Source organism: Actinia tenebrosa, unplaced genomic scaffold (genome assembly GCF_029948245.1).
Source record: "Actinia tenebrosa isolate PJP-AT-01 unplaced genomic scaffold, QUT_ActTen_1.0 PGA_scaffold10__47_contigs__length_13832649, whole genome shotgun sequence".
Lineage (NCBI taxonomy): Eukaryota > Metazoa > Cnidaria > Anthozoa > Actiniaria > Actiniidae > Actinia > Actinia tenebrosa.
In genome coordinates this window covers 4,992,082-5,015,398 of record NW_028292570.1, presented here as the reverse complement: position 1 = coordinate 5,015,398, position 23,317 = coordinate 4,992,082, and the positions used below count along the sequence as shown (strand labels likewise).

Here is a 23,317-nt window from a genome sequence, read left to right as displayed (position 1 = left end):
GTTCTCTTAGCACATCCTCGTTACCACCAGGGACAGAGGGAATAAGTATATTAAGCCTTTGAGAATTGGCGCCATTTTCAGTATGTCTACTCGTACTGCTTGTACTGGTAGTTGCAGTAACAGAATGGATTGGCATTGGGCGTCCTGGTAAAGGTGTAGATGTTCTTCCCATTTTTTGATCGCGACGAATGAACGCAATTTATAAGCAAAGATATAGAATGTGCGGGAAACTAGATGACCGACAGAGTTTGTTACCTGTTTGTGACCAAAAGGCGAATGAACGAATAAGCACATCCACCGAACAGATCTACCCCCTATCTATCACGGCGTATCACGTGACTTGTGATGACATGTACGTTCATATAATGAAGTCTAATAATAAAAAAAGGAATAACTGTCTTATAAAAATGCTGAAGTTGTATCCAGGATTCATGTTAAGTAATATATCTATTATCTTAAAGCTATTTGCTCCATTTTATAAAGTTATGAAATTTTTTCTAAAGCCTAGATTCACGAAATATCATTGCAATAAACTTGATTAGCTTCTAGCTCTAAAACCATCGTACCATTATCTGCCGCCAACAGTGACAGCTCTAAGGAAAAGGGCGCGGTAATAAAGATCCGGCGTGCTTTTGTCCAGTGGCATGTGGTTGATGGACGTGGAACTTTATTACGCTGGAATATGGCTGTTAGCCATTCAAAATGCTTGGATTTTGAGTAATTGTCCCAATGATACACACCGTCTTTTTAATTATATAGTTCTGGAAAACAAAATGTCTTCTGCGATGTCAAAGCGTTATCATTGCTTTCATTGTAACGAAGATTTACATTACAGAGTATTTTGCCGTCACAAAGAAGAATTTTATGATCCTTTAACAAATCAATGGCAATTACAGCGGAATGACGACGAAGACTCAAATGATAGTATTTTCACTCACGAGATTGACGGCCAGAACGACACTTCTTCTAATGACTACAGCGAGATAAACGTTTTGGACCAAACTGATCAAGACTCCTCTGATGTGCCAAATACAAACCAACCATCAAGTGACGAATTCTTACCAGCTACTTCACAAAAAGGTATTGATGTTATACGTTTATTTGATGATTAGATTATATAATCTTTAAATGTTAAAGTCAAACTGCATAGATAAAAGACTGAATCTTTAACAAGCGGCTGATTTGCACATGATCTAGCTCCCCTATTGGATTTACTACCAAGCATTAGTGTTATTGAAGCGAGATTAAGTTAGAGGTACAAATGATTCTTTTCTATTTCTATCTTAGCCTCGTTTTCACCGTTACTTTTAAGAAGGGTGCATCATTAAGTAATCGGCTTATGGTAGCCATTAAAACCTCAGTGTTCATTCAGAAAGGTTCATTCAAAGAGTTTATAAAATCATAGCTAGAGATAACTCATTTAAAACGCTAAAAAGAATTTACTATGTTCAAATGGATATTGCTGTACATTTTTGTCTCCAAATCAATTCATGACTGTGGTCATCCTGAGATAGCATGGTATCCGGCAAAACATGTTTGTCAAGTTAGAGAAATACAATTATAAGTAATTTATTTAATATGTCTCTTGGGTTTTTTATTTTCGATTTATCATTTTTCTTTCACGAATTATAAATTGTTGTTTTGCTGACTTAGAAATTTATATTTTATTTTCAATGGAAATCATTTATTTTCAGAGCAAAATTTGGGTCAAAATTATACATTTAGGGACCGGTCATTATTTAAGTTGGAGGTGGGGGGGGGGGGGGGTGGGGTGGAGGAGAAATTGTCAGTGACGCAAAAAAATTTCAAGGCCCCCCATTTGAAGGCATCCAAGTTTATCGAAAACCCCCCATGGATTGTAGTAAAAAAATTAAAAATCTTCCCTAAAAGTCATTTTTAAATTTCAAGACTTTCACTAGCAAAAATTTTAGGCCCCCCCCCCCCCAATTTTTTCTCCCCCCCCCCCCCCAACTTAAATAATGACCGGTCCCTTAGCCCATGAGGTTTTTTTTTACTGACATTTTTTTTTCTAGTATTATAATGGTTTCAGACTTTATCTTATACTATGTTGCAGTTATACAATGCCGAATGAATAAAATACATCGTATTTGCTTATGTTTAAAGGAGACGGAATAAATGACTTTGAGGAAGAAGATCAAGTGTTTTGGGATGACAAGTTGGACAGTGAATCTGACCATGAAGAGATAAGAGGAAATGAAAGAAGGAGATTGGTTGAAACTTGGGATATTGATATCGAAGACGTAGAAAGAGATTTTGAACAATCTAGTGCAGAAATAAGCGTTGCCGTCGAAGCAAGTTCCCGAGTGACCCTTATTAACTGGATTGCCTTGTTTGTGTGCTTTTGGTCTGCATACTTTTCTGTACCAGACCGAGGCATTGATATTCTCCTCGCCTTTTTTAAAGCGATTTTTCAGGTTTTGTGTGAGCTTTCGCCAATCATTTTCCCAACCGCAGTATTGGTTTTCCCGAGCTCCTTCAAACTCTTGAAAAATTATCTTTCTTTTAAAGATAAGCATTCAAAGTATGTTGTTTGTCCGAAATGCGACACCCTATACCGTTTTCAAGACTGCATAACAACAAGATTCGGGCGTGTCATTGCTAAACCATGTTCTCACATTGCTTTTCCGAATCACCGTCAATTGTTTCGCCGCACACCTTGTGGAGCGGAATTGCTTAAGGAAATTCGTTTGAAAAATGGACAGACGAAATTGTACCCACATAAAGTTTATTGTTATAAAAGCATCAGAGACACTCTAACTCACTTTATTAAGCGACCAGACTTTGTACAAAAATGTGAGATTTGGAGAAACCGGAATGTACCGGACGATATTTTAGTTGATATTTACGATGGCCAAGTGTGGAAAGATTGGCAATATTTTAACGGCACTCCTTTCCTTGCCCAGCCTAATAATTATGCTTTTATGCTGAATGTTGACTGGTTTCAGCCTTTTAAGCACAGTGTCTATAGCGTTGGAGTCATATATATGGTCCTCCTAAATCTTCCGAGAAAAGAAAGGTACAAAGAGGAAAACGTAATAATAGTTGGGGTAATACCTGGTCCACACGAGCCCAAATTGAATATCAATACGTACTTACAACCACTTGTAGCCGAATTGAACTTATTGTGGCACGAAGGCATCCAAGTTCGGCCTCATGGGAGTAGAACAGCAAGATGTTTTCGAGCTGCCCTCCTTTGTATTGCTTGTGACATTCCTGCACTAAGAAAAGTTTGCGGTTTCTTAGGATGTACTGCTCACCGAGGGTGCTCAAAGTGCACAAGATTTTTTCCCGGAGATTTTAGTAGCATGGATTTTTCAGGTTTCGAAGATGACGATACACCAAGGACAAATGAAGAGCACCGAAGAGAGGCTCAGAAAATACTCAATGCAACAACCGCTGATGAACGAAACCAAATTGAAACTTCCACTGGAACAAGATATTCTGAACTCTTACAGTTGCCTTACTTCGATTGTACTCGTTACCATGTTGTTGATCCTATGCACAATTTGTTTTTAGGGACAGCAAAACATTTAATGAAAAATGTATGGCTAAATGCTGAAACGCCAAGTATTTCTAAAGAAAATTTGAATAAAATCCAGGAAAAGGTAGATGACGTCAAAGCACCATCATTTATTGGGCGTCTCCCGAAAAAGATATCAACATCGTTTGGAGGATTTACTGCTGATCAGTGGAAAACATGGACTCTCTTGTATTCTGTATTCTGCATTTGGAATATCGTTCCAACAGATGATTTGGAGCTGTGGAGGTTATTCGTATTGTCCTGCTTTCACCTTTGCTCTCCACTTATTACAACTGAAGAGCTACAAGAAGGACATGATTACCTAGTGGAATTTTGTAAATCGTTTGAAAAAAGATATGGAAAGGAACGTGTTACGCCAAACATGCATCTACACCTGCATCTCAAACAATGTATTTTAGATTACGGGCCTGTATATTCATTTTGGCTTTTCAGCTTCGAACGTTTCAATGGGATTTTAGGAGCGTTTCGAACTAACAATAGATCTGTTGAAATACAAATCATGAGAAAATTTCTCCAAAAGCATGAACTAAGAGATATCCCTTTACCAGAGAGATTTCGAGAAACTTTCCAACCAGTATTTCAACTTCTTCAGGAGGCACAACAAGTAGGAACACTTGGCGAAAGCATCCCATCAATACCATCAACACTTAATCTTTCAGTTGGTCAAGTACTACGTTGCTTAGAGTGGAGCAATATGAATGCATACTCATGTTTTTCACCTCGATCCATTGATGTTCTTGATGATGACTATACAGAATATCTCTTTAAAGCTTATGAAACAATTTTACCTCAACACTCGGTCATTGAATGTGTTACCGATACGTTTGAGAGAATTAGTACCATTGGATATTCGGGGACAAAGCTAGGGTCCTCTGACTCTAGACTGGAACGTTCTTCCTTCATTCTTGCAAGTTGTTGGTGTGGCCAATATAGTGGCAGTATTGAGACCGATTCATTTGACTTGCGCCCCGGTGTTGTCGATTTCTTTCTTAAACAAACCATTATAATTGATGGCAAGCAGGAATCATTGTGTATGGCAAAGGTTCGATGGTATCAGCGACATCCAGAAAGACACAGGATTGGCAGACCACATGAAATTTGGTGCAGAAACTTGTTTGAAATGGAAGGGCCCTCTACATTCATTCCCATACAAAGGATACACAGCCAGTTTGTTGCTGCTTACGATGTTATTGACAAAGAAAGAGTATTAATTGTTTGTCCTTTACAACGTAAATTGTACGGATGATGGAGATGACAGTAAAGTATCATCCAGGAAAAATATTCAAAGCTATCAAAAATAAACTGTTTGAACTGTGCATCAGTAACTAGATAGTCAAAATGAAAATTGAATGAATTCTTTGATGAGTTTAAAATTAGATGAATTAAAATAATTATGAATGAAATTGCATATATTGCCAATAAAAAAGATGAATTCATATGTTTAGACTAAACAAAATTGATGCTTCAAATAATATTACAGATGTTAGCGGTTTGAAATGCAGCTGAGGTTAATGGGTTAATGAGTTTTCTTATTGTCACTGGAAAAAACGCATGTACGACTTACGCATATTAAAAATACATCGTCCGCGTTTTTTCCTGTGTGTATCAACGCATATAACCTCACTTTCATGACATCAAAGCAAAACAATGATTGAATTAATGTGGTCGCAACATTGATGTCATGCGTTAGGAGAAAAAATTGACACATATGACTGAGATGGACCTGCATGCACTCCCCCCTCGTAAATCGTAAAAACAAGCCAACATCCATCATAATTCAGTTGAAAAATTATTGATTTGTTTTGAAAAGTTTTGATTGCAATAAATTGAAACGGAAACCTCACATCGGATATACTCAGTTTGGGGTATTGTATTTGCTCCCCAGGTAAATATGGGGCAAAGCCTAGTGCAAAGTTGATTTCATATGTGCCCTTCATTTGACAATATGGCAAATATAGGGCAAAAACGGTTATCATATATCCCCACTGGGTAAATGCGTCTAAACTAAGGGCAAATATATAACATATTTACCCATGTGTTCAGATATATGGCAAAGCAATGGCAAATTTATTAGAAATTTACCCCGACCTTTGCCTGCATAGGCAAATGTATGGGCAAATATAGAGCACCATATTTGCCCAACATTTGCCAAGCGGACATATGATGACCAAATCCATTATTTCGTCGAGTGTGCAAGTTATCATGTCTATATCTACATTTCAAGCTGATGGATACCCATCAAACTGTTCAAGAAATAAAGCTGCCAAGAGATTATGGGTCAGTTTAATATTTACTAGGATCATATACATTTAGATAACCTGGTTGTATACTCCCTAAATATACAAACTGCACATCATGTCAAACATTTGACTTTAAGCAATCAGAGGTCGCTTAAAATTTGTTAATAAGGAACACACTTTCCAAATTTTATTCAAGTCCTCAGACATTGAATTTGGTATGACTTGTCTTAGGATGTTATAATTTTTCACTCTTTCGATTGCTCGTTCTACGTGAATACGTACTGATGCAATTTCTCTTGTCTCATCTTCTTCATCAGGATCCAAACTATCTTTGCCTCGCATGAATGGGGGAATGTTTAGGTGTGCCTTTTTCTTGATCAAGAGGTTTTCAATTTCAAAACCACGATCTGCCATTACATAGTCATCCTCTTCTAGTAACAACAGAATGCCACAATGTTCCACAATAGCTCTATCACTGCAGTGCCCACCATAGAGATTGGAAACATAAGTTATAGCACCATTGGGGGCAATCCCAATGAGCCCTTTGGCTGTGTTATGGCTTTTATATGTTGAATAAGTCTCTGATTGTGATCTAAAACATGATGTTCTTTCAATAAAAAGTTCAGTGCTGTCAATAATAATCCTTGTTTTGGGGTACTTTACTCTGAATACTTCTGGCATATTTTTTTGTACAGTTTCCTTTGTTGCCCACACTGGCAGCTGAATTAATCTTGAGTACATTAGGTCAACCCACGTGTCAAATATTCTAGATATTTCAGAGATACTAATATTGAAATTATCAGCGAGAAATTTCTCTGGAATGTTCACCCTGAGTCTACATAATGTTAAGAATAGTTCATCCTTTGGTTCCAAAGACATTTTTTGTCCCCTCTTATCAATTTCAGGGTACTGAACTTCACTAAAATGTGATCCCCAATAATTCAGACGGTGGCGACAGAGCGGAAAAACCGGACGCATGCGCATTAGAGACTATTTTCATGAGCACTCCAATATGGTGGACGAAAGCGGTAAAAATCTGTCTCTAGGAAAATTGCTCTAAAAACGGACAAAAACGCAGCAATGACACTCAAAACTTTTGATCACAACTCGTAATCTGCCACAGTACTTGATCTTGGTAGTTTTTTTGAAGCTTGTGGTCGACTTGACGCCAAAATAATGAATTCTTCGACTTGATTCAGAAGGACTTCGATCGCATCTCCTAGTGTTCGATGACAAGTGGAGAATCTTCAAATATAAGGACAGATATGGATATATAAGCTTCATACTTCGGCAAAAGAACGATAACTGAATGAACTTAAACATATCAAATAGCATTCGAAAAATTTTGATACCATTTTTCAAACGAGGCATTTGAACTCACGACACGTGGGCCGAACAAGCGTAAGTTTACCTACACTGTTTTGCTTGTTCAGTCGTAACCTGCAGATTTATCCTTGGCAATTATTTCGAAATATCTGAGTTATTCGCTACTACCTACCAAATGATGATCACTCTTCTGAAATTCTCTGACAAAAACGTCGATCAAGTGATTCACGAAACTGCTGAGTTGAGTAATAAGCATTCTCTCTTGGAGGGTTCGCGTCGTCGTCGTTATCGTCGTTATCATCGTCATCTCCTTCGTCGTCGCTTTCGGCATCATCATCATCTTCGACCTTTAGTAATCCAGCATTAAAAGTGCTAGACAGAGTCTGGACTTTGAGTAGCAGACGAGGATGGCATATAGGGCAGTTGCGAGGAGCGCGAGCAGGCATGCAGAGGACGTGGAAGGAATGTCCACAAGTCAGGGTTAGTGTGTTGTCGTCTTCGGTTTCGCATTCTGCTAAATCACATGCTTCTTGTGGGTCGGGTTCTTCTTCTCCCCAAGCATATCCAAGTGGCAGACTTCTTTGGTCCACAGTGGCATCAAAGGAAGGTAGGTAATATGGCTGTTAAAATTCATGTAAAATCAAACAATTAATTACAGTGTACGTAATTGTTTGTGTTTGTAATTTAAATACTTAAGGTGGCTGCCTACTTTTGAACGTTCGATTTGAGCCCACGATGTGCGCGCGCTCAAAAACCGCTGAAAAATCTACAAGATTTTATTGAAGAACCATACACGTTTTGGGCTTCAACAGGGCAAAACCCTCAAATTTTGCACGGGACTCTATATTTTTTGATAGCTCATTCGAAAAAACTCCTAAAAATCTAGGTTATATGAACATTTTAGGAAAAGTTTAAATCAGGAACATGTGAAAAAATAGATTTTTGTAGGGATTTTTGTTCGACTTTATGAGATTTTTTAAGAGCACCGAAACTACAAAATATGACAAATCAATGTATCTCTCTGTCTTTTTGTCGAAAATATCCATGTATTATTGTAGAAGGATTAACTAGCCTTCGTTCGTGCCATCATATAATCTGCAAATAACTATTATCTTATGAATCTTTTTTTTTTTTCTAATCACTTCCGGTGGCGCAATTTTTACTCAAAAAGCTCGTGCGTAGGCTCCCATTAAATGCTGATTATCTTGAAAACGAGCTCGGGACACCCTATTTTTCTTTCCAGATTTGGAATCAGCATTAAATTTCAATTCGGAAAATCGAAGTTTTAAGAAAAGCTTAAATCAATTTCCAAAAGTAGGCAGTCACCTTAAAACACAAACTCGTCTTACCTGAAATGTTTTTCTCCCTTTGGGTAGTTTTACTGTACCATCTCCACTGTTCCAAATATCCCCAAACAGGTCAATGATGTGCTCTGCAGCAAGGCCACAGATAACTGAATAGTCCTTGTGCCCTTGTGTGAATGAATGAACTTTATTTACAAAAAAATGACAGTACAAATAACTGATTTAACCCACTCGCCCTCTAAAAAATAAAAATACCTAAATTAGGAATTATTTATGGGATATGCTGAAGCTAAATAATATTCAAATAATATGTTGAGTCTAATTATAATACCTTGTCCCCTTTTATATTGTGGCACAAACCATTCTTGGAAATCATTGTTGAACCGCAGAGTGTTCAGGATATGAGCTGTTGTTCGTATCTGCTCAGGTGTATACCAGGGCTGTATTTCACTGTCAATTACAAATTTCATAAATTATGTTAATTTACTTTCGATTGGAAATATATATATATATATAAATAGTTAACAGTCTGTAGTAATTATTGCATTTAATATGTGATTACACTTATTTCATTACAGTACCTTCTTAATAATGAATGAAATATTTCCACTTTTTTCTCAGAGAGCACATTCATCGACCTTTTGACATTATGGATTGATGCCAGATTTTCATGATGGATCATGTCACTCAGTTGACACAGAGTGGCCTTGTCATAATGACGACGACGGTGAATAATAAACAAAACAGCAACTCGAACCAGTGCTTCTTTGTAAGACTCATAACTTCCACTGCGAAAGATAACTGGATAGAAGTGGAAGACCAAAGGAACAACTTCGTCCAATAAGTGTAACAACAAAGCATATTCAGTACTCTTGTATCGTTGGCCAAAGTGCTGCAATACAGTGTCCCTGACAAGAAGCCAACCTCCAAAACAAGCAGTAATCAAGGTGCTGATCCTAAAGGGTTTTGGTTTTTTTGCTAATACTTTCCTTTGGCCAAATATAGCCTTGTATAATGGCTCAAAGAAAAATCTGTAGATCTTAACAACATTTTGTTGAGCATTAAAAGAGATGTGAAAGGGTCCCTGCCAAGGTACAAGAGAAATGAAATGGAATGGATCTTCAATTGGATTGAGCTGCAAGAAGAAGGTAAATAATGTAAATAATCTTTGTAAAATTCATAATCAAGCCCTTGTGATCTAGTGTCTTTTATGTCATTTTTTTCCTTTGTTCATGTTGTGTTTACCTGAGCAAGTAATTTTTTCTCAAAATACCAAGTTGGCCAATCTCCTGTCGTAAATAAGATATTATTTTGCATATATTGCACAAGTTGTGGTGATTCTCTAACAGTGTGGAGTAATGCCTCCTTGTAGTTGTTTAGACTCTTCAGGGGTCTTTCATCCTCGTCAATTAATACAACTGATCTTAGCGTATCCATTTCCCTTCTTTCAGGATCTGTATAACATCTGCAAACGTCAAGCATTAATGATTGTTATATATATTTCTGACCTTGTAATGATAGGTAATGATATAGGATTTTTTAAAATAAGCTTTCATTGTCGATCCAAGTAAATTATATTGTTTTTGATAAAATTTAAAAAGGTGTGCTGCTGATTATAAGAAAGTTTAATTAAAGTGAACCTGTGGAAATCATAAGTTTTATCTTTTAACTGATTTTTTTAATTATCTACCTCAGGTGTTCTACACATCGTTGTGCATTCTGCATGTCAAATTCAAGAAACTGGTGTGGAAGTGTTGCTTGAAAATATTGGTTGTAGTAGTCAACTAATTGTTCTTGGAACAGCTCCCATACTTTTGGAACACTTATTCCTCCTCTGCATTCTTTCTGCCCGACGAGTACTGTTTTGTGCAATCTATTTATGTCAGCAGGCACAGGAATTGCAGGTACATTATTCTGAATGTCAAGAATTTCGGTGGCCATATGAACTGCTTTGCTTGTCGTTGATATTTTTGGGGTCTTGCACAGTATGAATTGCGTGGAAGTCGTCAATTATTAACAACATGAATTCTTTGTTCTATGACAGTATTAATGACACAAATTATAATGCACACAATATAAATTAAGTCATGAACAACATGGCATGGGTGATGTAGTGGTTCACTGCTGGCCTCTCATCACTGTGGTCTGGATTCGAGCCCTGGCTTGACAGGATCGTGTGAGTTGAGTTTGTTCTCTCCCTTGCCACGAGGGTTTTTTCCAGGTTCTCTGGATTTCCTCCCTCCTATTTTAGTGAATGAAAGAGAGGTGGTTTACCTTATCAGCTTGGTTTATCCTTTCCTTTGTTAATTGGTGACTCATTAAGGCCAAGTCTTTTTTGTGGTTAAAAATTGTTCTGGGGTGGGGGGCAAAGCCCATAGACATGCCAGCCATCAAAGCCTGCTGTGAAGCTCCATGAGTTGCCATGTGAACTCCACAGTCCAGCTGCAGTTTGTTATTTTTCTGAATAAAATCATTTAAATTTATTCAATATTGGCTTATCAGTAAGATAACACTGTTCATTGTGAACTGCCCTTTTCACTATGATGTCACATTAAAATGAGATCAGCTAAGTAAATATTACACCATAAATATCCTGGATGAAAGAAGGTTTAGCCCACATTTCTATTTTTGCTCAAGCAAACAAGCCATGATGTAATTATGAAATAAGGCAGTTTGAAAATGTAATAGTATTGGGATCCCTTCGTTAAGTCGGTATCCATGTGTTAACCTTCACCTTCACTTTGTGTGAGTTATAAATGGTTGAAAATTCGCCTTAGTTATATTCACTACCTGATTTCTAAAGAATGACAGAGTGTGTAAAATGGAAACTGTTCTTTGTAATTGCTGCTCTTCTCGTTTCTTTGTAGGATTACCATACTCATCATTGATAATACTATCATAGATTTGGCCAAACAGACCAGGAGCACATTGTTCTGCAAACTTCTTCATTTCTTGTGGGTCATAAAGAAGATGGCCATTGTCATCATAGTGTAAAGTCAGCTCTTTGTGAAATCTTCTGAACAGCTCCCTAAAGCTTGGTGCTGTCACAAACATTTTTGATTTATTGAAACTGAAAGCTTAGTTGGAAGTATTCAATAAGGGTGTACATATATATATATATATATATATAGACCTTCATTACTAAGTTCAAGATATATCACTCAACTATATGATTTTTGGGGGTGAACAGCTTACCTGTAGAATCAATATACTGAGAATATTGTCAAATGACATAGGCACTTCTCTGATTTGTTGAAGGTAAGATTAGAGGGGGGATTTAAATTTCAGTTTTTATTTTCTGTTTGTTTTATTTTATTTTATTTTAATTTTTTTTACCTGAGAGCTTTTGCTTCAGCATGCTGTTTTCTCGTTGAAACTCCCCTACTTGATGTGCCAAATGACCATTTTCCCTTACAAGTGAGTGGTTGTACTTTTCCAGTTCCAATATTCTCTTCTGCATCTCTTTATATTTCTCTATCTCTCCTGTGTCTGATTTGTTTCCTTTATTTTGCTAATCAATTTCCAAATTAATTATGTTCAGTAATATAATATTGTTCATTGCGGGTTCACTAAAAACTGTTTGAAGCTTAAAGTGCAAATGAACCCTTTTACAATACATTCAGTACTGATTCTGCATAAAGTAAATAGTTGATTGGTAAAATATTTCTTGATTTGAGTGATGCGTCTCTAAGTTATGAAGGTTTATACTTCCAATATATTAATGATGATGACGTCAGGTAAGGTATTTGAGTGTTTTTGTTGTAACTAGTAATACTAAATGCTGGCCATTTTGAAAATACAAATTTAAAATAGCTTTCATGTAAACCATGAGTAAAATAATGATGCTTTTTAAATACTGTATCTATATGAACCAGTTCGATTTTGTATATTTAATTAAGCCTTAATAGACGTCACACTCATTAGCATATTGGAAGTATAAACCTTCATAACTTAGAGACGCATCACTCAAATCAAGAAATATTTTACCAATCAACTATTTACTTTGTCAAAGGGTTCATTTGCACTTTAAAGTCTGTAGGACAATATTTTGTAGAAATGGTTTTACTGTAAATAAGAAAAAGCTGTCTTCCCTTCAGTTTATGTCTGTCTTTCTATTTTCTTACGTAAAAGTGGTCAGGAACACATCGTCTAGAAAACAGTCTAGACAGTGTCTAGACATGTTGCTTTTTTTTTTTTTTTTACATAATTATAATAAGAAAAATAGCTTAAATAAATGTGTTTTTCCCCATACCTTTCTCGTATTTTGTGGACAATACGAATCCATAGACGTGATGTGAGTATTTTTGTCGGCGTCACTCAGATGCCCGGAGCATATGTACCTCTTTTGGTTGGGTGTACTAGCATCTCGTCAAACACTTTGAATAGGCGTTGGGGGCAGGGGACAAGTGAACCATTACAGGTCTTTTCATGTATAGGATAGCAACAAGTTTTGTTGTTTTGCTGTTTTTTACGCTTCAAATGGTAAAAGCACACTGAAATAGCTTTAGAAAAACCACAACTTCGCGCTTCGAGACCTTCTACTTGACGAACTGAACCACTACACAGGTCGTCGGACTTTCGAAGACGAGGTGAAAAAATACAACTATTATGGGCCATTTTAAATTACTTCTTAATATAAAAACTACGAATGGTGTTTCTTCTCCTCGTAGCAACAAATTTAAAGTGCTCGGAAGGACTCTTAAAGGGCTTGAAAAAAGGCGGGAATTTGACGCGCTTGCGCCGCTCTTGCGTTCGACATTGACCTTGGAGTGGCAGTAAAAGATAGCAGAAGAAAATGTATTCAAGATTAATGAGGACGAATAATCCAAGAGAATTGATGTTTATTATTAATAAAAGAACATTTCACACTCATCAATCTCAAATACAGTAATTTAATAACATTGAATGGCAATAAAACAAGTTTTTCAAGGGTATATATGCTTCGCAAAACAGTGTAGGTAAACTTACGCTTGTTCGGCCCACGTGTCGTGAGTTCAATTGCCTCGTTTGAAAAATGGTATCAAAATTTTTCGGATGCTATTTGATATGTTTAAGTTCATTCAGTTATCGTTCTTTTGCCGAAGTATGAAGCTTATATATCCATATCTGTCCTTATATTTGAAGATTCTCCACTTGTCATCGAACACTAGGAGATGCGATCGAAGTCCTTCTGAATCAAGTCGAAGAATTCATTATTTTGGCGTCAAGTCGACCACAAGCTTCAAAAAAACTACCAAGATCAAGTACTGTGGCAGATTACGAGTTGTGATCAAAAGTTTTGAGTGTCATTGCTGCGTTTTTGTCCGTTTTTAGAGCAATTTTCCTAGAGACAGATTTTTACCGCTTTCGTCCGCCATATTGGAGTGCTCATGAAAATAGTCTCTAATGCGCATGCGTCCGGTTTTTCCGCTCTGTCGACGGTGGCAAGTGCCTTGATAATTGAGAAAATTGTACAGGGCATCAAACTCGCTTACGCTCATTCCAACATAATAATTCATATCATCCTTTGAATGTTTAAAAAAAAAAACCGAATTTCAGTCTTGAAACTTCGGAATTCAAGATTTCATTTGCACGAAGGGCATTCTGTAGCTTAATGGTATGGTAAGACCACGGATTTCTTGTTGTACTGTATTTGATTCTTCGGTATCAATAAATTCGACTTCTTCGGGTGCTACCTCCTTAATATCTGATTCCACTTCTTCTTGATCAGTTCTAGTTTCATGTCTGATAAGTTTCCTTCTTGGTGGCTTCGTTGGTTTCTTATGAGACTTGGCTAAAGGAAAGATAACTGGGATATTGTTAAGATAAGTCTTCTTGCCTCCTTGAAAATGCTGGCTGCATACTTTGTGCCCAGCCGTGGGAGAACAGTTTTTCCTTGAAATATTGTTTAACCACAGCTTCCTTAGTTTTTTATCTTTCGGAAACTTGTAGAAAGACAAATGTTTATCACGCTTATTATTATTAAAACACCCTGGAACACAGCAAGTATAACCACCGCTAACAGAAGCCATTTTTGTTTCTTCAGCCTTAACCTCTACAACCAGCATGCTTTGCGCGCGTGACGTCATCATGCAAATGTGCTATTGATTCATAGGGAGAACTTGGATTTCGAAAAAAAAACCAACACACTAAATGGCCTCAAATCGCGCTAAAACTTCGCCCGAAGACTTGACAAAGTACAAACAACGATTGTAGCAAGTTTTGAAGCAGATTGTTGAGTGAAACATTTTATCGTTATATCTCCATATCATATCTCTTGTACATTGCCTTATAAGCCATACAGCAGTAACCTTGTTTGGGTTTTTTGTGGGTCATCGAACCACGCCATCTTGATTCGCATGATGACGAGAAGCCCTGCATTCAAGTTCATTTTGACATCGAATTTGAAAGTGAAACGTATAATACATCACTGTATAGGGTTCAGTAGGGCCGGCATACAAGCACATTTAATCTCAGTTTCATTTCTTAGTAGTTTGAGATCGATCGAAGTCTATAGTTATTATAAATATGCATGTCTTGATCATCAACTGGTCCTTGCTTTTGCCAGAGGTGTCGATGGGAAAACAGAAAAACTTAACCTTCTTCTCATAGCACCATAGTTCATGGAGCGGAATGCTTGGGAATCCTATTGTTCTAGGTTTTTGTTTGATTCCATTGACCGTGCACAGAGAAGGAAAACTTGGGCCCCGTCCACACGTATCCGCAAATGTTTGTATCCGCAATTTTTTTTTACGGATACGGGTTGCGTCCACACGTGTCCGCAAATTTTTGTGTCCGTATCCGCAAATTTTACGAAAACGGATACGTGTGGACGATGAAAACGATTCGGATATGCTGCGTGTGGACGCAAACATTTTCGTATCCGCAAAAAATAATTTGCGGATACAAAAATTTCCGGATACGTGTGGACGGGGCCTTGTTCCGTTTGTTCATAGTATTAGAGAATATATCCTTTTTCTCTCCTAAAAATTGTCTAAAATAGTTATTATTTGTTAATTAATCCTATATGATTGATATTGATTTTTTCATTGAAAAGGAAATTGCCCTTTTTAATGCTTACTTAACTGTATCTGCGCGGAAATATTTATTCGCATGGTTTTTGGTCATGGAATGAAAGTTTTCACTTTCAAAATACTCATACATGAAAATAATAAGGAAATGATCATTTTCAGCCATACTTACTTTGGTTCATTGTGCACGGTCAGTATCACGTGATGGTACGGTTCAATCTCGAAAGCAAAGCAATAGCTTTGTTCTCATGGAGTTTCCAAACCATTCCGCTCGATTAAGCTATGATGGCACCATGGTAACTAGTCAAGGGCGGATTCAGGGGGGACCCTTCAGCAGAAAAAGACGATGCTTTTTTATATTGTTTTTCTTTGTGTTGACGGAAGAAACTCAATTAGCCCCCCCCCCCCCCCCCCCCCCCTCTAAAACTTTGGCTGGATCCGCCCTTGCTAGTTACGAACGACAGAAGGATTTATTAATTGTGTATTGGTATATTATCTATCGGGAGTAGGAATTTTCAAGCATATCCAACACAAATATATTGTTAATCCCTGAGTTTCTTCCCTCAGGCTATCAAACTTCACTGTAGTCCTAAGGATTTTACCTGTTTACTTGAGAGATTACAACACGTGTTTCTTAAGAAGATTTTGTTAAAAAATTAATCACGTTATGGCTTCAGTAAGATTGAATCGATCGAAAAACCTGAAAAAGTAACTGCAGTTGATACTGATTTTTGGTGATCTTACGGCTCAGAAATGAGGCTTTTCAGATGAGGCTTTTCATAAATCTTTATACTGAATCTTTTTTCAAGAAGAAAATAAACAATTTCCTCTTTGTTTGCTTCGTTCTTTCAAGCTCAGTAAATGCTTAGGACCGGTCACTTTGTCCACTCATGCTTTGCGCGCCGCGTTCATCGCTCAGCTGGTATTAGAGTGGCGAGGTTATGTTTTCAAATAAGTGAATAATTTTCAAACAATGGAATTCAAGATGGCCGCCGTATCGGGTAAAAAACCTCTTTGTCAGTTATCTGTAAACCCCACTTACACCCTCTAGTTCGACTCTAGTGTACGGACACTTCATAGAGTAGAGGGCCAATTCAAACACAAGTAATCGGGGTTAATGGGGAATATTATAGACACGTCAAAAGATGTTTATGACCTTACATGTCTACGAATGACTTAAATATAGCTATACAACCCGACGTATTTGTCCTAGCGCCCTTGATAAAACAGTCCTTGTTTTTACAAGGGTAGTATTTGATAGTCAGTGGCTAACAAACCTGTGGTGCTCGTTCGTTCCATGGTCGAAATGGAATTTATAGGAGTTGATGATTTATTCTTTTTATAGAAATTTTACGTAATGAAGTTTTCACACGGCTGACAAGTGCAACTCAAAATAAGCCCGTGATGAAATTTATTAGAATGATATATTGTTAATTGAAAACGAGGGTGCATTGTTTATATAATATGCACTGATAGACATATATATATATACATATAACAACAGTTACTTAGAAACAGTGTAAAATATATTAAAATCAAGAAAAATTATCTTACTTCCAGGCACTTCCATTTTAAGTCTTTCAATAAATTTAAAGAAAACGAGTAACTTACCTGTTGTCTAGCTTTATATACATCTTTCGTTTCCGAGGAAATGTTTTCAATTGGAGTGCTAACTTGATTATAATCACGAGGTTCTCAAGCAAATAAATGAAGAAGAAGTAGTATTCTTTTTACTCTAACGAAAGCAGAGTAGACCAGTGATATCTTCTTTGTAAATCTCAGATACACGTATCAAGTTTTTGAATTTTTTTACCATGAAAATTCTGTAAAGATTTTCGTAATACTTTTTTTTACAATTTTTCGGGTTTTGTTTTTGTTCATTGTCTTATTTTTTGACATCACGCCTGCTGCGTGTCTCGTGGTTTTCCTTTCATTCGTGTTCCTCTGTAAAATCTTTTATTAAACATGTATGTCTTACGGTAAAGAAATGCATTTTCATTTTGAGGTTAACCGTCTGAAGATTTAATGTTATTTTGTCCGTTAAGTTTGGTTGACCGTGAATGAATCAACAGGTATATGTCAAGCAACAGACAAAGGGCTTCGCTTTCTTGAATCAAAGTATATAACATTTCCTTTGTCTCGATATCCTCTCCTCTCCTCTCCTACAACTACTGCCTATCATAGATATATTTCAAAAAAAAATACGCCGTCTTAGCTATAATCATTATACACTTAATGTCTGAGTGGTCGCGAGGGAAATAGCTAGTTAGCGGTTTTGTTTCCCGGGAGTCTCGATGTACGAGAGAAAAGTCTGGCTGCACGCAGGCTAGTAGCTATATAACAAGACTACATTTTGCTACTGCTTTATATCAGTAATACAAGAAATACATGGCCAGAAAAATTCCGAAAATGGTCTTGCGCAGTAGGTTCAAGGTTATGAATAAGTAGAGAAAATATTTAGGTACTCACAGTTTTTGAAGTTTTTTCTCGATGCGCAAGATCTTAAACTTCTCATATGCTTCTCATATGCTTGTCATTTTGCAAGACACGATATAGAATTGTCATATAAATGTTGTTTCGTAGAAATAAACACAATTCATGATTCGGTTTGAGAGCACTATCAAAGTGTCATTCTTATGACAAAACATGACCGCCATTTTGCAAAATTTGGCACACATCTGTGTCCATCAAACAGTATTTGTTGATTTTGTGCAAACTAAATCTCTTCGTATACATTTCATTCCGACAGTTCCAAATATAACTAAAAAAGTCAAAATGTTTCTTCCGGTTTTACAATTCTCTACTTTTCAGCTTCAACCTTCTGACAACGCAAAAGAAAACCCGAAAACTTTGCTAAAACTTTCATTTTTTACGCCATTTCTTCTGATATCAATACTCAATTGCTCAAGGCAAATGGCAGACACCGGCCTGGTACAAAAAAGCGCGAAAACCGGGCAAAATTCGCGCGAAATATGATTTGTAGCTCTCAAAAAACCTAATGTCCAATTGTTCTAAATCTCAAAGCTCATGGTTATCTTTCTCAGATCAACCAAATATTCTTCCTAAGTGATAAAGAACACTGAACTCATTAAAGCTGCTAAAATAATATGCATTCTTGCAAAAGGGAAAAATACAATCAAGGGAAAATATCAGGGGGAAACATTCTAGAAATAGAAACTAAATGTAAAGCGCCTTTGATTATATTCATAAGAAAAGGCGCTATATAAATTCATAAATTATCATCAAACTTAAATGCTAAACCTTCTTAAAATAACAAATATAATTGAAACCTCTTTATTTTGATTTGGGAAGTACTTTTTGTAGTAAACAACAGCTGCAAATCTACTGTACTTTTCAGTAAAAACGGGTTTTGATCATGTACAACTTTGTACATGCGTACTGGGAAAGAGCAGGGTTGTTTACTGTACAAACAATTACTTCCTAAGCCTTTTTCTGATCTCTTGTTCAGAATAATCATAATTGTAACTTATTTTTGGTACAATCCGTTCTCTATTAGATAAGCTAGCGAGCACCATCGACCGATTTTCAGGGTCAGCTCTTAGAACTAAGTGCTCGTACTTTTTCCTTAAGCCAACACCTGTTTCAAGCTCTTACGTCATACGTATACTTGGCCTAACTGGTTCAATCTAGTTTGACCTGGTACAAACCAGTTATGTGACGTATTACTTTAGCTTAGCCATTAAATACGAGCTCACTCAGAGTTCAGAGCAGCAGAGAGTTAGAAGCAAGAGAAGCAGAAAAAGCAGAAGAAAAAGCAGAAGAAAAAGCAGAAGCAAAAGTAGAAGTAAGAGTTAGCTCCAGTTCTACAGTTGCAGTATACAGTTGCAGTAAGACTAAACAAGCATTGTACAAGAAGGTCGAATAAAACCTTAACAGAAGACAGGCCGACTTCAGAGGAAATCATATCTTTGTGTTGATTGCGAAAGTATCACTGCCCCGCTTTCCCCACGTGACATTATATAAGCATTATATAAGCTATGGAATAACTCATTTTAATTATTATCTTGCATACCCAGCACAGCGACTTATCAGTCTCTCTAGTACCTCATAAACCTTTCCCCTTTCGTCCTTACATCACTAATGGCAATGTATTTTCTGTTGATAAAGTCATTTAGTCAAATTCAACTAGTCGGTCAAATATATAGATGCAAAAAAAAATAAAAATAAAAATAAATAAATAAATAAATAAAAATTAATTCCAATAAAATTAGTGTTTTGGCTTTTAAAGCCGCCACTGTTCGCTACTATAAGGCTATAACTTATAGATTAGTATAGTTGCTCATCCAATCAGAACGCAAAATTGATGATAGACCAACAGCTGGATTTGAATAAAAACGATTACCCGCCGGAGGTGTCCTTCCATGGCAGAACTGACCTAATACCTCTTAGCCAATAGAAGACGTGCTTTTATCCGCCAATCAGATTGCATGGTGAAACCAACTCATTGAATATCCTCCCTTGGGGGAAGGGGAGACATAGTTGAGACCACGTTGACCACGTTTTTATCTTCCAGTTGAGTGCGTACAGTATTCAATATTGTGTCCTCAAGCGTTTCATCAAGAATTCTTTTTGTCTTACTCTTGAAGACAATACCATGGTTAGTATACATTAAAATTTTGTTTATAAATATGGGAACATATAAATGAATTTTCATTTAGGGTTAGAACGGATAATCAGCTTGTAATGTTAGCCGTTTCAGCTGGAGCTGACCATCCAAAAATTAAATGTTGTTAATCTCACCTCTCGTTATTTTATAAATTTCGAGTAATTCTTAATAGATTTGAAAAGAGGCTTTAACTAAAACTCATATGTTTGAATTCGGTCCAAGTGTTTAAACTTACTAAAGAAAGAAATCTTATGTTATAAAGACTTGGGATCGTTTTAACTTTGAACACCTCGCCGCTTTGTCTCAGAATTAAGCATGTCTTCTACGAACGAAGCAATGACAATAGAGGAACAATGGTTTAAAAGATTCCAAGAATTTTGAACGTTATAAAACGCTCGTATGTAATTTTGATAACCTGCTCATTCTCCAAATCAGCTATTGTTTGAAAGAAGTATATTTAGTAACCGAAGATCAGTACTGTTAAAGGAAGAATAGTCTAAGAATTTATGTCTTGTAATATTGGTAAACATACTAACTTCAAACTTTGAGCTAATTTTTCATTATTTAGAAGCCCATTCTGAAGCTATATGAAATGTTTTTGCTCTAAAGACAAATACATAAAAAAATGAAGCTTTTAATATTTTGTTATCAGATATAAGAATAAGTAAAGGAATTTCAGATAATTCATCAACTTCTACCTCATTAAACTTAGAATAAGATGCAAAGCAATCATAATGGAATTTTTTATCTTACCGTCGTAAATATATCATTTCAATTTATGAACCGACAATTTGAACTGACAATAATTATTCAGTCGAGTCGAAATATATTCTTGTCTCACAACTTGCAGAAGGAAGAAGCATGACTTGAAGTAGATGATATGGAAATCATTCCACTCTAAGCATTCGAGCTTGAGAATGTAGCCATTGGAATCTTAAGAATTTCAGAGAACACAAAAAACTATAAGATTCAAAGCAATACTTCTTTTTTACAGTTCCATTCAATGATCACGAATGTACCTGACATGCACAATAGTTGTGTCATCTATTATACAAACATTGCAATTTTAATGCATATTTTAATTGAATTGTGAATTGTTTTTTTACTTATAGGAAGAGGAGAATTTTTTAGACACATCTACTAGTGGTAAGTCAAAAGATAAAGTGTAATATCCACCTCTCTGTCTATATAGTGGTCATACATGTAAATGTATCCCAGTACCTCAAGGTGACATCAAGCTATTTGATGCAGAATTAAATGCTAATTCCAAAAATGAACCTGAAAATGGGGTGTCATCACAAGCTTGATTTTGAGATTGAATTTTGAATACCTACATAAGATTGGAAGAAAAATGGTGAAAATAATTTTATAAAAAAAAGTGAAAATGATAAGAGCAATGCTACTTCATGTGATGAGGATGATGATATCTTTAACTATCAGAGCTTACCACCACTCTTTCCAGTAAATCTAGATTCAGAAAATGTCATTGCCACAGGTATTAATAATGCCTATTATAATTACAATTGAAATATATAGGAGCTTCTCATATCTTTTTATTGTCTTTATATGTTGTGTTAATTGCAACTCAACTTTAAAATCCATTTAGCAGTACACTGTAATAGCTCTTAGTTGATTTGTTTACCTTAGTTTTGTTTACATTTTAAGAACAGTAATATACATTACTTTTTCCAATTCTGAATCATTGCTATTCTATTACCCTTCCAGCCATATCATCAGTTGCCAGAAATGAAGAAGAAACAGATTATCTTCTGCTGGTTCTTTTGAAACCTCCTGCAGGAAGCAACAGAGGAAGTAAGTGAAGCCTCGTCATTTCTTAGGGTATCATGGGACAAACGTTTTGAAGAATGTTTTTCTTTTCTTTTCTTTTTTTTTGTTAAATTTTATTTATTTATTTATTTTTATTTTGCCACACAATGTCAGTGTTAAATTTCATTTGCTTTATTCAGAAGTTATACAGTAATTGTCAATAATGTTGTCCATAAAATGCTTTTTGATTTTTTCATAAGTACCTTCAATTTGAGATGCATATTATATGCATAACACATTACAGTTTCGTGTCTGTCAAAAACTAAATTCCTTGTGATGAAATTGAAAATGTGATGAATTTAGACAACTCAAATGTCAAAATCCAAAATCTTTGTTTTTAAGAATTGAACTATTATATACTTTGATGGGAATGTCTTTGAAAAAGACAAATAGTTTTTTCCCATGATATCTTAATAATTGCTACACTGATACAGTTAAGTAAATATGCATTTGTGCTTGCTTGTTTTCCGTTTGAGATATCAGTATATTAGATTAAATATGTTATTGTCAATGATAAGATTTGCTTGAGAGCAACGATCTAAGACTTTAATGAGTCCATTTTTAGACCAGGTGAAAATTGAACTTAACAGTCTGTTTGCCAATCATCATGTTTGGAAGTTAATTCCTTTGCTAACTTTTTCTCTTCGTCTCTTAGATTGAAACCCTTGAAGAAATGTACCCTGAACAGATCCAAAGTTCATGTTTTGTTGGCTTGAATACAGAAGTGAAAAGGTATCTTCAGGAAAGGCCTGCTAGAAGATACCCATCTGGGGATTACCATGTGCTAATGGGTTATCCTGAGGAATTTGATAAGCAAACAAACTGGAAAACAGCTCACAGAGTTAAAAATAGGAAAAGATGCACATTTTTTGAATGGAATGTGTCTCTCGAAAAATGGTTGGAATCATCAGACAGAAACAAGGAAGATGTCATGTGTCGAATGGATAAACATGGTTGGGTACCATTGGATGCAGAAGAGTCCCATTATTTCACCATGTGGTGTGACCTCACTTACAACTATCTTAAAACCAAGTATGAATAATGTCAATGACCTGTTTTAAAAAAGAGGTTTATCTGTGGCAAAAACACCCTGATGATAATATTTCATTTGCCAAAAAAAAAAAAGACATCAGAAAAAATAAAATAAATAGGTGAAATCATCACGGTGCAGCGGTATCCCCACAAGTCACAAGATCATCACAGTGCAGCAGTATCCCCACAAGTCACAAGATATTCACGGTGGAGCGGTATCCCCACAAGTCACAAGATCTTCACAGTGCAGCGGTATCCCCACAAGTCACAAGATCATCACAGTGCAGCGGTATCCCCACAAGTCACAAGATATTCACGGTGGAGCGGTATCCCCACAAGTCACAAGATCATCACAGTGCAGCGGTATCCCCACAATTCACAAGATATTC

The 23,317-nt window shown here is 36.2% G+C and overlaps 4 protein-coding genes and 1 long non-coding RNA gene across 7 annotated transcripts; 3 read left to right on the top strand and 2 right to left on the bottom strand.

The window, feature by feature from the left end:
- The first annotated feature begins 644 nt into the window (after positions 1 to 644).
- On the top strand, positions 645 to 5,879 carry LOC148912823 (uncharacterized). Its single transcript, XM_089026308.1, has 3 exons — positions 645 to 1,080; positions 2,125 to 2,542; positions 5,876 to 5,879. The coding sequence occupies exons 1-3, from the start codon at positions 645 to 647 to the stop codon at positions 5,877 to 5,879; spliced, it is 858 nt and encodes a 285-aa protein (XP_088882434.1).
- LOC148912821 (uncharacterized) lies at positions 5,829 to 9,576 on the bottom strand. Its single transcript, XM_089026597.1, has 5 exons — positions 9,014 to 9,576; positions 8,764 to 8,882; positions 8,478 to 8,599; positions 7,301 to 7,748; positions 5,829 to 7,047 (listed from the first exon to the last, which is right to left on the bottom strand). Exons 1-4 carry the CDS (start codon positions 9,112 to 9,114, stop codon positions 7,311 to 7,313), a joined length of 780 nt encoding a protein of 259 aa, XP_088882723.1. The 5' UTR covers positions 9,115 to 9,576; the 3' UTR covers positions 5,829 to 7,047; positions 7,301 to 7,310.
- On the bottom strand, positions 5,935 to 6,681 carry LOC148912822 (uncharacterized). The gene has a single exon (XM_089026307.1). It carries the CDS (start codon positions 6,679 to 6,681, stop codon positions 5,935 to 5,937), a length of 747 nt encoding a protein of 248 aa, XP_088882433.1.
- Positions 9,045 to 12,681, top strand: LOC148912820 (uncharacterized). Of its 3 annotated transcripts, XM_089026598.1 has the most exons (5): positions 9,453 to 9,580; positions 9,884 to 9,953; positions 10,128 to 10,336; positions 11,300 to 11,313; positions 11,344 to 12,681. In XM_089026598.1, the coding sequence occupies exons 1-5, from the start codon at positions 9,536 to 9,538 to the stop codon at positions 11,450 to 11,452; spliced, it is 447 nt and encodes a 148-aa protein (XP_088882724.1). In that variant the 5' UTR covers positions 9,453 to 9,535; the 3' UTR covers positions 11,453 to 12,681. The 3 variants fall into 3 exon arrangements, 2 of the variants coding, with proteins under 2 accessions (XP_088882725.1, XP_088882724.1); XM_089026599.1 differs by lacking the exon at positions 9,884 to 9,953 and having other exon boundaries at positions 9,045 to 9,580; XR_016119137.1 differs by lacking the exons at positions 9,453 to 9,580; positions 9,884 to 9,953; positions 10,128 to 10,336 and adding an exon at positions 10,345 to 10,608 and having other exon boundaries at positions 11,300 to 12,681.
- A 7,213-nt stretch (positions 12,682 to 19,894) lies between these two features.
- Positions 19,895 to 22,983, top strand: LOC148912819 (uncharacterized). Its single transcript, XR_016119230.1, has 4 exons — positions 19,895 to 20,060; positions 21,182 to 21,215; positions 21,795 to 21,881; positions 22,552 to 22,983. It is a non-coding gene; the product is annotated as an uncharacterized LOC148912819 (long non-coding RNA).
- Positions 22,984 to 23,317: the final 334 nt, after the last annotated feature.